At 32.7% G+C, this 14,928-nt stretch overlaps 1 protein-coding gene across 1 annotated transcript; it reads left to right on the top strand.

Annotated features, from left to right (window-relative positions):
- Positions 1–8,931: 8,931 nt before the first annotated feature.
- Positions 8,932–14,563, top strand: LOC107804557 (coatomer subunit zeta-1). Its single transcript, XM_016628469.2, has 6 exons — positions 8,932–10,639; positions 11,016–11,175; positions 11,604–11,751; positions 11,851–11,928; positions 13,751–13,835; positions 14,294–14,563. The coding sequence occupies exons 1-6, from the start codon at positions 10,625–10,627 to the stop codon at positions 14,351–14,353; spliced, it is 546 nt and encodes a 181-aa protein (XP_016483955.1). The 5' UTR covers positions 8,932–10,624; the 3' UTR covers positions 14,354–14,563.
- The last annotated feature ends 365 nt before the right edge of the window (positions 14,564–14,928 follow it).

Here is a 14,928-nt window from a genome sequence, read left to right as displayed (position 1 = left end):
GAGCTACTCCAGCTTCTTGGCTCGAAAATTAAAAAACAATTAAATAATACATTAGATAATAAGTTTTTTAGACTAGGTATTTACAAGTAAGTCCCCTTAAAATACGAGATTTATAACCTTGAAAATAAAAAAGAGTGACTTGATGGTATAATTTTTTTAATATTGTCGATGTATATAATTTAAGCTCTTAAAAAATTATACTAGACGCAACATGTCCTCTTACCATCACTGTTTTGTTGCTTAATGCACAAGGGGTCGTTTGGTAGGAGGTATTAAAAAAAATAATGCAAGCATTAGCTTTGTGCATTTCTAATCCCTTGTTTGGTATATTTTTTCACCTTATGTATAACTAATACGTTATACATCCTATTTGGTATTATCTTATGTATAACTAATACATAACGAACCATGGTATTAGCAGTGGTAAGGTTTTTAATACTTGCATAAGCATGGTTAAAAACGTAATTGCCCCTTAAATCCCTCAAAATGTCCAAAGTTAGAAATAATCTCAATATAACTAATATCATCATTACTAATACCAGCCTTGCTAATACACCCTATTCAACACTATTCTTATATCTCCTACCAAATGATCCTATGTGAGAATAGGCACAAAGAAAGATCAAAACAACAAATTTCAGACAGAATTTGAATGGGACGAGATGGCCAGCTAGTTGGATAAAAGAACTAGATGCACCAAAATATTACTCCCTCTTGTCCATAATAAATGACTTTTTAATTTTTGGCAAACACATTGAAATATGTAAATAAGGAAAAATTTAAAAAAAATAAAATTAATTTCTTCTTGATTGTGTAAAAGGACACTTATTTGAAACTTAAATAAAAATGCTAAAATATCACTTATTATGAACTGGGGATTAGTAGTGAAATGTCTTTTGGTGTATAGCCTCTTTTCTCCTTAATGCATTATTTTATTTTAAGACCAATATATTATCAAACTGTATAAGAAGACCTAAAATCTTGAACAGAGAAGTGAATGACAGAGACCACAGTGTATCATCAAATCATTCGCTGATTGACGTCAATAAAAATATATTTTAAAAAAAGGTACCAAAATGAAACCAGCACTCTGAAATATACACAACGTTGTTTAACTAACCTTTGTGACTTTGTCTCATTGCATACTTTTAACCCCCGCAAAAATACCTCATTTTCACTAATAACCATTTCCTGCAATACCACACTGACCAAATTACTAATACGTACTAAAATAATACCTACGAGTATATCCTACTACCTGATTTTGTCTGTACATGCTATTTCACTGCCACTCATCAGCTAGTACTATGGCAAAAGAAATTTAAAAGTGTGCATTGAATTGTACCTATCAGCTTTCCTTTTATATGTGCTTGCTTCCCAGGTTTAAATTCGCAGTTCTTACCTCAAATGTTAAAAGAACAAATAAAAAGCTTGTTTAATTATTGGCTCTTCATTCTTCTTTCCTTATTTATTGCACTTTTTTCACTTGAAAAGAAGAACTCATTATTCAATGCTGATGCTGCTATCAGCTGCTCTTACTTCACATAGTTTAACATTTAGCCCAGGCTAATGCTAAAAAGTCAATGGAGGGGTTCATTTCTTTGGTCCAATAGAAAATCAAGCTCTTCTGTTTGAATAACGAGAAGAAGCTTTTTTGGTTATAGTGCTTCGCCTATTCATGAAATTAGTTAACTATTCATACATTTTATTTCTGTTTAAGTTTTGTTCACTAACACAAAATTTTAATTTTTTTGTTTGTACTGACAGCATGTTTGGCCGAGCTTCTTTGAAAGTGAAAAAAGTTTTTTTTTTTTTTTAAGGTTATGTGTTTGGCCAAGCTTATGAAAGAAAAAAAAAGTGTTTTTGAGTAGAAACAGAAAAAAGTAACTTCTCTCAAAAAATATTTTTGAGAAAAATACACTTAGAAACAGTTTTTAAAAATTTGGTCAAACACTAATTGCTGCTCAGAATAACTTTTCAAATTAATTAATCAAATACAAATTGTTTTTCACCAAAAATATTTTTGAGAAAAACACATGTGAAAAAAATAATAATTCAAAATAAGTATTTTTTCAGCTTGCCAAACTGGCTATGAATATATCACACATTGATACGGTGTACTAATTTCATGAATTAAAAACAGAAAAGAATTTAAAGAAAGATTTTCTTTCTTGTCCAGTTTCAGAATATGACCAAAAGGGGGAATAGGAGGCTCTGCAGTCTAGGCACCCACAATTTTTCCTGTTAAATAACCTGTCAATTTTTATAGGCTGCTGTATATTCAGGTTTAACTCAGAACCTAAAAAGGTTACTTCCAGTTTTATTCAAGATTTGAAGCAACGTGTACTTAAAGGAACAAAGAAATGAGGGGGAATAAATAGATTAATCATAAGGTGAATTGAGTTGTCAAAATAAGACTAGTACAACTGTTACACTATTAATTTAAGAATAAAAATTGAAAGAAAAAGTTGTAAAGTTGTAGGCTTTTTGCTAGAATCACTTGTTTGAGAAGTAAAGATTTCGTTTTTACCAATACAATTCAGAGAGAAGCCTTAGAAAAATCCAAGGAGCTTTGGAAGGATTGCTTTTTGGGAAATGGGAGTTTGAGAATTTTGAGTCTCTCATCTTTTACTATCATCTTGTTATAAAGCTATCATGATATGGACTTCTTTTGAAGTGAACCAAATGATCAAACTCCAATTATTCTAATCCTCTGTTTTTGTCTGCTCCCTCTGTCTCTCTCTTTCGGACCTTCACTGCCTCATTTATACAAACATTTGGTGTGCGGATAGAAAATGAAGAGTAAATTATTCAGTTTTGTCTTAATTATATTCGCACTTTGTTTAATCTGTGTTAGAAGCAGGCCTTTGGCACCAAATCTCCATTCTTTGCAGAACAAACTGAGTACAAATGAGGTAACTTTTAACATCCTTTGACTAGTTTTCTCTTATATTCTTGATTAATGCATTGAAATGTACTAACAAGTTTTTTCTGCCTTTTCTTTTAAAGGGAAACATGAGCAATAAAGGACAAGGACAAGTGAAAGAAACAGAGGAATATAGTGATATGAGTAAAGAAGAGAAGAAAATGATAGGATCAAGTCCGCCGAGTTGTGAACACAAATGCTATGGATGTATGCCTTGTGAAGCCATACAAGTGCCAACCAACACAGGTCGAGTTGGAGTTCAGTACACTAATTATGAGCCAGAAGGCTGGAGATGCAAGTGTGGCCCTGAATTTTATACTCCTTAGACCATCTTTTATTCTGGCTAATATTCGTCTAATTAGTACAAAAAAAGAAAGCTACTATCAGTTTGGATTTAGTCCTATGTCAAGTTGGAATTATTTTTATGTTGTTATGAGTTACGACTTGTGAGTGTGTATAGTGGCTTTAAGAAATTTTGTTGATGTTAGTAATAGTTGTGTAGAAAACAAAGAGTAATGCAGTTTTCATTAATGGTTTAAATTTACTCCCAACAGTTTATCTTCACCAGACTGCTGTTCTCACACTTGGTTTAAGGATTGATTTAATTGCTATTATTCAGTTTTAGCACCCGTTTGGCCATAAAAATAATTTCACTTTTCTTCGGAAATTTTCATTTTTTTTATCATGAAAATTTTACATTTCACTTAAATTGAATTTCGGAACTCTCCAAAAAATTATTTTTCTGTTATAAGAAAAATCAAATTATGGTGGATGTCTATTCTTCCTCCATGATCTTCTCAAATGCTTAATGACATATTCAATAACATATTTCTATGCTTAATGACATATTCAATGACATATTTTTCTTCACTTTTCATGCTTATATAAAGGCCTTGTAATAGATAGGAAAATACACACAATTGAAGAAGAAAATCCCTTCCTTCTCTCTATCTCTATTTCTTATTCATGTTTTACTAAATTGCTTTTATTTCATAACAACATGTCTTGTTCATGTTTTACTAAGTTGCTTTTATTTTATAACACGTTATCAGCACGAATTGCTCATTTCATAATCTTCTATGTCAAGACTATGTAAGTTATAAGCAGGCAATGAGATCAAGTACAATGAAAAATGTCTTGGATGATAATACAAAGATAAGTTTTACATCCATCTAAACCCATTCATATTTTCATATCTTTGCATTAACTTTATGTGCAGTGTTTAGTAAAATATTTTTTTCAATTGTATCCAGTGAAATAAAGAACTGGAAAGGTATGTCTTTATTTGCTACATCTCTTATAGGACAAAGATAATATTCTAACGTATATATATGTTCTGACCTTTTTACATACTATGATAGATAATTATTAAGGTAATTTAGTAATAATATTTTTACCATCACATGATGTATTTCATTGAAAGCAAAATTATCAAATATGTAGGCGATTTTACAGTACCTTGCAAATTTAGCATTCGAATATACAATCAATATAAACTCATTATAGTTATAATTTATAATAGTCACAGTTATGCATTAAGCCTTAAATATTTTTGCTGGAAACATAAGGCTCATTCCTCCGTATTGAATTTTTTTGGTGAAGTTCTTATAGTCTTTGAAATATAAGTGGTTATAGGTTATCTGCACCTTTCCCCTAATTAATTTATTAAAATATAAAAGTGATTGTATCATTTGAAAACAAAATGACATATATCCTAACTAGCATTTTTGTTGCAGAGGAACTGTTTCAAGATTGAAATAGTTATATATGTCTTCTTGAAAGTTAATTTACTTATGCCTATAATTATGAAGTAATAATATTTTAAAGGCTCGAGTGCGAGTCCTAGTGAATTTTGGCCCATTATGCCAAAGTTTGAGGGTAATACAATGGGCTCATGTCCCAACGCACTATGTTGATGAAAAGACATTGGATTCAAGTTCCAACGCATTATGGCCTAGCATGCCTTTATATGGGTAAGGCATTGGGTTTGAGTCCTAATGCACCATATTGATAATAATAATAACTAAAGAAAAAATAATGTAATTTTCATGAAAAAGCATGAAGCTTGTCCCACTTGATTTGCTCCATTCTTGAAGTGAATGTGATAGCAGTGCATGATAAGTCTAAATAAAGACAAGTGGTTGACCAATGAATGTGGGCGTGCGAAAGGCCAAAATAATAATAGTTATCACTATGGTAATTATAAAAAGGGAGAAATTCTTTGAAGAGAATGTGACTTGTGATAAACATTGAGATTGCATACTCATTCCTGAAAGTGAATGTGAAAATATATATATATGATAAAGATTATGCATAATAATGTACTTGTGCATAGTTGGATAAATACTACAACTCACCTCTAAGGGAGGTTTGAGACAAAGAAAGATAATGAATATTATTGTGTAGTTACATAAATATATCATTGGTCGCATGCATATGATACGCCAAAATATATTTTGCCATGCCTTATGAAAGTTATTAAAAGCAAAATTAAAGCAAAAAAAATTATTTTGCTTGTGATGATTTTGAACATTACAATTATTATGATATGATTCTCTTTGTGAAGGAGACATTCATTATATGGATGGTGTGACAAAAGATCTTGTAGTACAAAAATAGTTAAGAGCTCTGAAAGAACTAATTTGTTACTACCCGGATGAATGAAATTGTTCATAACATTAATATTATAGTAAGTCTCAAAACAAATATTTTGATTTACAAATATATTAGCCAAAGTGGTTGGCATATTGAGACTATAAATGAAAAGAAGATTGAATATCTTTATATTACTATAATCATACCGGGTAAATAGGAAAGGTTACCTGATTTTTCTTTTATTTGTACTACACAAGTATAAGCATGATGATGCAATCACAAGCCACAAGTAAACTAGAGGTTTACTGAAATAAATATTAGTTGGCATGACCGGTTGACCATTTCGGTTCAATTATGATGCGAAAAAATTAATTGAGAATTACATTGGCATATATTGAATAAATATAAGATTCTTCAAGAATTCTCTTGTGCTGCTTATTCTCATGATATACCAGTTAAGGTTAGGGATTGAATCCCTTGATTTCTAGAACGAATAAAAGGTGATAAATATATGGGCCCAGTCACCTTCCATGTGGACCGTTTACTATTATATGATTTTCATAGATGCATCTATTTTATGGTCACATATGAATTTGTTATCAACTTGTAGTTTGGCTTTTGCAAGATTGATTGCTCAAATTATTAGAGCACAGTTCCAGAATATAAATTATGATGATTTATCTTGATAATATTGGTTTAAATCCAAGTTGGTTTAGTAGAAATTGTATGCCTCCAATTATATCTAAACCATTGGTTATGAGAACAAAATTGCTAAAAATAAAATTTGGTATTTGATGTATTATTTAATATACAACAGCACTTATAAGCATCTAGCCAAGTTATGATAAGTTCTCCTTATCACAATCGGTTCAGGGTCAGGAACCAAATAATTTCCATCTAGAAATATGAATGTGCTATATGATTTAATTGTTCCACCACAGTGCACAAAGATGGATCCCCAAATAAGGCTAGGGATATGTGTTGGTGATCCCAACAATAGGGGGAGAAAATGGGCAGCTGAAAAAGTAATGCATGTAATAAATTATTATGAGTACATCGAGATCCTCGTACGAGAAAATGTGAACTTGAAGTTCAAGTGATAATTCATTTGCAAAATATTACCGGGCGTATTTGCTGACCCAAAGCTAAATGTCATATTCAACTGCTAATGCTCCAAATAAAATAAAGTCCATAATGAATAGAGTCCATGGCATGCATAAAGCATAATAGACTAATCGGTTCCAAAGATAAAACTCCTTGAAGAAGGAGAGGAGCAAATGTTCAAGATGGTCATAATAAGGAGGCAAGTGCTCTAGAAGAGCACTACGACATAACACTTCATAAGACCTCATGGGAGAGGCTCAGGTACCTCAAAATAATAAGATAAAGAGATCTCAATAAGTTATGTCTTTATTGAATAATAGTAGAACCGATATTAAATGATCGTCGACGATATTGTTAATATAATGTAGCGCTCAATATTATTAATATTGACGAGGATCTTGAGCTCAAATCTATCATGAAATTTGGATAGATAAATAATTGGCCAAATGAAAAATACACAATGAAAATTGATTTCACATAAAAAATATGAAGTTGGACGGATAGTCCCAACACCTGAAAGTATAAAGCCAGTTGAGGTATAAATGTGTTCTTGTGTGAAAAAAAGAAGAAGATCAAGTCGATAGACATAAAGACGACTTGTGTCACAAGAAGATTTGCAAATATCCTGGCATTGATTATATAGAGACATGTTCTCCTGTGGTGGATGTCGCCATTTCAGGTTTTAATCTGGCAATACAAGAAAAACGTGATATGCGTATAATGGAAATCATTGAAGGATTTAAATTATTCTGAAGCATATTAAGGTTTCCAAGTAATTTATTAAATAAAGCTTCAAAAAAATTTATACGGATTGTTTGGATTGAAACAATTAGGGCACATGTGGTATAATTGCCTGAGTGAGTACCTGTTGAAAGAAGGGTACAAGAATGATTCAATTTGTCCTTGTATCTTTATAAAAATATCTGGATCTAAATTTGTTATAATCACCATGTATGTTGATGATTTAAACATCATTGGAACTCCTAGGGAGCTTCCTAAAGCAGTAGAGCTTCCTAAAGTAGCAGACTATCTAAAGAAAGAATTTGTAATGAAATCTTGAAAAGACAAAATTTTGTCTTGGTCTACAAATTGAGTATATGAAAGATGAAATTTTTGTCCATCAATCAACATACACTAAAATAATTTTAAAGCGATTTTATATGGATAAAGCACATCCATTCCGACCTTATGAAAAGAATGAAGAGCTTCTTGGTCCCGACGTACCATATCTTAGTGCAATTGGTGCACTAATGTATCTTTCTAACATTACAAGGTCTGACATAACTTTTTCAGTTAATGTCTTAACAAGATATAGCTCTGCTCCTACAAGGAGACATTGGAATGGAATCAAACATATATTGCGGTATCTAAAAGGGACTATCGGTATGGGATTATTTTATGAAAATGATTGCAGTCCCGATCTTGTTGGTTATGCCGATGCTGGGTATTTATATGACCCACAAAAGGTTCGATCTCAAACAGGCTATGTGTTTACATATGGAGGCACTGCCATATCTTGGAGATCGACTAAGCAATCAATCGTGACTGCTTCATCTAATCATGATGAGATAATTGCTATTCATGAAGCAACTCGAGAATGTGTATGGTTGAGGTCTATAATACACCTTATTCGAGACAAATATGGTTTGAAGTGTGACAAACCACCCACAATTTTGTATGAAGACAATGCAGCATGCATATCCCAGTTGAAGGGAGGATTCATAAAATGGGATAGGACAAAGCACATTTCACCAAAGTTATTTTTTACACATGATCTTCAAAAGAATGGTGATATCAATGTGCAACAGATCCGTTCAAGTGATAATATGGCTGATTTGTTCACCAAATCTCTACCGACGTCAACCTTCAAGAAACTAGTGTACAAGATTGGGATGCGAAGGCTCAAGGATGTGAATTGATGCTCTCATCAGGGGGAGTTAATACGCGTTGTACTCTTTTTTCCTTACAAGGTTTTGTCCCACTGGGTTTTCCTTGTAAGGTTTTTAACGAGGCAACCAAAAGGCGTATTTCTAAATATGTGTACTCTTTTTCTCTCACTAGGATTTTTTTTCCCATAGGTTTTTTTTTCTAATAAGGTTTTAACGAGGTACATTATCTATGGACATCCAAGGGGGAGTGTTATAAGAAAAATCAAATTATGGTGGATGTCTACTCTTCCTCCATGATCTTCTCAAATGCTTAATGACATATTCAATGACATATTTCTATGCTTAATGACATATTCAATGACATATTTTTCTTTACTTTTCATGCCTATATAAAGGCCTTGTAATAGATAGGAAAATACACACAATTGAAGAAGAAAATCCCTTCCTTCTCTCTATCTCTATTTCTTATTCATGTTTTACTAAATTGCTTTTATTTCATAACAACATGTCTTGTTCATGTTTTACTAAGTTGCTTTTATTTTATAACATTTTCAATATTTTCATTTCAAATCACTTATGAACATCCAGAAAAAAATCCAAAATGTATTTATGTTCAAACACAACTTTAATTTTCAAATCCATTTGCTTATTAATTATTACAACCTCTATAAACTTTTATTACACACGCGATATGCTTATTAATTATTATAAAGTGATTTAAACCGTTTTATTTACTAAAGTTCGCTCAATTAATTTTGGATCTAATACTGGAATATCGGCTAACCAATACATATACTTAGCATCTTGTTTTATTTGGTCCTGAGCTGAAAAGAGTTCAGCGGCCAATAAGTTGTAACTCGAATCAGTTATAATTCCAATAACTTCTTGATCACTATTGTTGTTGTCCAGTTAAATCTTTCGTGCATATTACTAACTATATACTATACATCTTTTACACGGATAAATTAATATAATTAGAATTCAAAATAGCAAAAATAAGGTAAAACATAATTTTTTTTTTATATGAGTTGACTCGTTAAGTGGCAACCAGGTCAAACATAACGGGATAGTCTAATCGACATGATTCATCAACTAGCAAAATGAGAGACAAGAGACGAAAATAGTGAAATAAAAAAGAAAAAATGAATTAGTGGTCCTTTACTTGTTACTACTAGTAATTATCTTTAATTGAAAAACAAAAATGAAATAAAAGCATACATCATATCAGACGGGAAATTGACACCGAACATACAAGAGGAATTGAAAAATTATGGGCCTTAAATTATGTTGGCAAAGGCAGCCCAAAAATATGTAAAAATAGCACGGGCTAGCCAATTTTCGGACTGGTCATTCAAAATAGCCAGTGTTTGCAAAGTCATTGAAAAATAGCCACCATTTTGCTGCAATACGGAAAGTTCCAGCATAATATACTGGAGATCGGTGCACCTGTGTATGAACTTCCATCATATTATGCTGGACCGGTATATTATACTAGAACTCCAGTATATTATGCTGGAAGTCCAGTATACTTATGCTGGAACTCCAGTATAGTATATTAGAGTTTCAATAATATTATGCTGGAATTCCAATATATTATGCTGGAGTATTTTCCGGATTCTTAAAAGTGTTTTCGTTCAAATTTATCTTTACATGAAAAGTGGCTAAAATTCGATTACTTTTGAAACTGTGGCTATTTTTGAATGACCACTTGTAAATCTGACTATTTTTGAATTTCTCCCCAAAAATATTGGCATTATAGCCAAATTTTAAAAAACCTACTATAACCTACGTATCTTTTCTTTTCCCTCTCCCTTTTTTAACTTATATTTCTTCTACGATCTCTCCTCTTTCTCGGAAATTATTGTAAATTATGCACACACAAAAAAAGGTTGATTCCCTATAGACTATTGGGCTGGGCTTTATCTTAGTCTCAAAAGGATCGTCGTCCTTCATTAAGGGCCCAATTTGTTTCCGTCTAAACGGCCCAATTATATCCTCACCAAAAAAATACTTATTCTAACCCCCATAAGTTTCCAAATCTGAAGCGAACAGCTACTCTATCACTGCAAATCGAAGAAAAAATTTTCCGTAGTGAATCGTTCTTTCATCAATGGCTCTAAACTATGTACGTTCTTCTTTCTCTTTATCTCTCGCACCTTTATTTGGCGCACGATTTTAATTCTCCAAAAACAGGATTTTTTCAACAAAAAAATTACAGTTTTCGCAGGATCTGAGCTTTCAGTGCTCAATTGTATAATGATCTAATCTTGGGTTGCGATTGTAATTAATCTCTAAATTTCTATTTTACGTATCAATGGTTGCGATTGTAATTAATCTTGGGTTTAATTAGTCATAGCCATTTGATTTTCATAAATTAGATCTCGCACATACATATAGGCATGGACTTGGGACTATTTCTGTCATGTGTTATTTAGTACCTGTTGAGTTAATGAGCTAGGAACTTGCCTGCTGTGAGTGATGATGATTATTCGATTGTATAGGATTCTTGTCCTGTGGTAAAGAACATACTTCTTTTGGATTCGGAAGGAAAGCGTGTAGCTGTTAAATATTACTCCGATGATTGGCCTACAAACAGCGCCAAGATTGCCTTTGAAAAGTCCATTTTTACCAAGACTCAAAAGACTAATGCTCGCACTGAAGGTATTTGCTTATTGACCTGTTTTTGCTTGCATGATCTTTGATGTTCTTATCTGAAATAGTTAGCATGCCTCCGCAAAATACGCTTGCATTTTGCTGTCCTATATAGGAAGGAGGCGGATCCAAGATTTGAACTTTATGGGTTCGGTATGCTAGGACAGCTACCTCCAAAAGTGGAGCTAGTATTTGAAATTTATGGGATCTAAATTCTAAGATTAGCAACATTATTTGTGCACCGGGCTGCTTTTTTTTAAAAACATTTAGTGGATTGCTTAGTGGCCTGTTTTGCTTGACTAAAAGGTTTGATTTTTACTTTTGTTTGATATTCTAGGTTAAAATACTCTGGATATTGGGTCAAATATGAATCCCTTGTAGTTAGGACCCTCTAAATTTAATTTGTTTGATCTTATCTTTCAAGTTTTGATCTGCAGCTGAAATAACAATGTTAGAAAACAACATTATTGTTTATAAGTTTGTGCAAGACCTCCACTTCTTTGTGACTGGAGGTGATGATGAAAATGAACTAGTTCTAGCCACTGTTCTTCAGGGTTTCTTTGATGCAGTTACTCTTCTCCTAAGGTATTGATAGTGAAGGCACTGAAAGTTTCCTGGACTTTAGGATTGTGGTCTTTTGATCTGTGCAAATTTGCTGCCTAATTCACCGTGCAATGATTTCAGGAATAACGTTGAACAGAGGGAGGCACTTGAGAACTTAGATCTCATTCTTTTATGCCTTGACGAGATTGTGGATGGAGGGTAAGTCGTTGGCTCTCTATTAGTTGTATTCTCGCATGTTACTGTCTTTGGTTTTCACTTTCCATTTTTTATTTGTTCATCCTTCCTTCGCCTTCTTTGTTTAGTGTTCTGTTGCTACTAAGGAAATTGTCATGCTATTCTTTCCAAGATCAAAGAATACTTAGGGGTCGTTTGGTAGGAGGTATTAGAAAAAACAATGCAAGCATTAGCTTTGCATATTACTAATCCTTTGTTTGTTACTTTTTTTCAACTTATGTATAACTAATACATCATATTTGGTATCATCCTATGTATAACTAATACATAGCAAACCATGTTATTAGCAATGCAAGAGTTTTTAATACTTGCATTAGCATGGTTAAAGATATAATTGCCCTTCAAATCCCTCAAAGTGTATAAAGTTAAAGAATTTGGAGGGTATTTTTGTAAACAGTAACTTTTTTAGAAAATATGCAATGTTTTAATGCACCCAACCAAACAGTGGATAAGATATAATCTCAGCATAATTAATACCAGCATTGCTAATACATCCTATTCAACACTATTCTTATACCTCCTGCCAAACGACCCCTTACATTTTAATAGATGCTAGAACTTGTGGCATATTAGATGCATGTGTAATTGAACTAATCTTTCAATTCAGATATGCTCTAATTCAAAGTGGAATTATAAATTAATTACTTGTTCAAGCCAAAAGAATATAAAAACAAGAGATAATTGGCGCAATGATTTGGGAGGTGAGTGTAGTGAAAAATTAAATGCAAATAAGAATTTAGCCTTGGGCTTTGCATGTTAGAAGAGAACCCTCTGAGCACATATATACAGACTTCTTACAGGAGAGACTGGTAGTTACTCTAGGGCATTTGGTCTTCATTTGTGTATAGATAGATAACAAATTCATAGTTATGAACCGCCACTGCACGAAGGATTTCTGGGTTATCAAACAAAAAAAAGAAAGATAATAAGTTCATAGTTTAGCATTGTCTATCCATACTCTTGTACTATTGACCAGTGGCTTGCATTATGGAGGCATTTTATTGACTGTGAGGCCATGGAAAAACAACATTGCAATCCTCTTACAAAAACTAAATAATGCCTTATCACATATTTAAAAGCGCCAATATGGAGTGAATTGACAGTATTGCAACATGCTGCTTTTTTAACTTGGCCATGGATATGGTTGCCCTCAGTAGTTTTGCATTTCCTGCCTTCCTCCTTCTATCTAAAGAAAAAGCTTAAAACAAGTAGAGAACTGGAAAAGGTAGAGCACCATGCTTTTTAGACTTAATTGCCATGCTCTTTTCATCAGCTTTTGGGTGTTATGGAGATCGAACAGACAGAATATTTCATGTGAAAGCTGAACCCATTGCTGCTAGTTGGAGGATGTAGAAGTATAACAACTAGTTTGCTGTACATCAGAGTAGATTCAATTTATGTTGTTGTGACCAGGAAAATTTGCTCCAATGTGCCATAACCCAAGAATTAGTTTGCCCTTTTTTTAATTCTCATCTTCTTATTTGTCATGATGGAAGAGCAGGTTTTAATATTTCGGGTAAATTGAACATTCATTTCATAGGTGCACCGAAAGAATTTTTCTTCAAATGCTGATACCTCATTGCAATCTAGCTCCCTTGTTAGAGGATACTTCTATTGGTCTAGAGATATCTGCTTGCTTTTATGAGATAGATAATTAACTACTATTACTGTTAAGGTTCAATACCATATTCATCCTATTAACCACTTTGCATTTTCGCCTTATCGTCCAACTTTTATAAGCGACAGTTTTACTAAAAGGTATTGGTGTTTCGAATGTATGCTGCAGGATGGTTCTTGAAACTGATGGTAATATTATTGCTGGAAAAGTTTCCAGTCATACTATGGATGATGGAGCACCCTTGTCTGAACAGGTAAGCAACACATTCTTTCTATTGCCGAATCATACTTTGTGGTAGAATTCTCTCATGTGTAGAATTGTTTTACCTTTCTTTGGCTTCATATAAAAGTCCGTTGGAATTTCATGTGTTATAGAACAGGTAAAATAACAGGCTTAAGACATCTCATACTCTAAGCTTAGCTAGAACCATTTTGCACTCCATGTTTTCTAGTCAAGGTTTGTAGTTAGAACTCTCCTGGATTGTCCCAAAATGCTCTGGCGTGCCTTGTTTAGCTTATAAAGAAAAGCAATTGTTTTGGCAATGTTCATAGTAAATTCATTTTCTTGTTAGATAATAGTTAGTTTTACAACAACTACGCCGCAAGCCCCCCACCCCCCCCACCCCCCAAAAAAAAGTTAAACCTGTTTACTTGGAGTACTTTTAATATAGTATTTTAAAACGTGTATGTTAATGTGTGTTGCAATTTTCAGACGATAACTCAAGCGTTGGCAACAGCACGCGAGCATTTGACAAGATCACTTCTCAGATGAATAAACTCTAAGTCAGCGAGAGCGATTATTTTTGGCATAATTCTTTATGATTATATTTGTAGTCATTTTTCTTTGGGATGGTGATATGTTGCTTATCTATAGAGTATCGTTCAATTTTATACTACCATTTCAAATATTCTGCTGCTTATTTTTCCGGTTTAAACTATTCTTGTAAGTGGAGGCCAGTCATTATGCATTTTGGATCAGCATATTAATTTGTGTTTCTGTCATCCATTTCCTTTACCTCGCTCAAAGTCTAATAAATCATAAACAAATCGTGTCTTAGGTCATGTATTTCTTTAAAACAGTTGTGCCAAAAAAAACATTTCTCTTTCTTATTTGAGAGTTGCCATGTTTGTTGTTTTCAAGAGAGTGAGGTGGTCATGTCTCTCATGTATGTTATCTCTTAAGATGAAATTGACAAAACTTTGGTCAAATTCAATCTCAATTCTTCGACAAACTCTAAAGGAGATTAATCAATTCACAGTCTCAATATTATCCTAAGTTGAGAATAAACTAGTAGAATATGCTAAAGCTTAATTATGCAATTAGTACAGACCATTCTTCAAGGAAAA

Source organism: Nicotiana tabacum, chromosome 4 (genome assembly GCF_000715075.1).
Source record: "Nicotiana tabacum cultivar K326 chromosome 4, ASM71507v2, whole genome shotgun sequence".
NCBI classification, from domain to species: Eukaryota; Viridiplantae; Streptophyta; class Magnoliopsida; order Solanales; family Solanaceae; genus Nicotiana; species Nicotiana tabacum.
This window is presented reverse-complemented; position numbering and strand designations above follow the sequence as displayed.

Coding starts and splice junctions, on each gene's coding strand:
- LOC107804557 (XM_016628469.2), top strand. Junction 11,176..11,603: donor GACTAATGCTCGCACTGAAG/GTATTTGCTTAT, acceptor TTTGATCTGCAG/CTGAAATAACAATGTTAGAA. Junction 13,836..14,293: donor GAGCACCCTTGTCTGAACAG/GTAAGCAACACA, acceptor TGCAATTTTCAG/ACGATAACTCAAGCGTTGGC.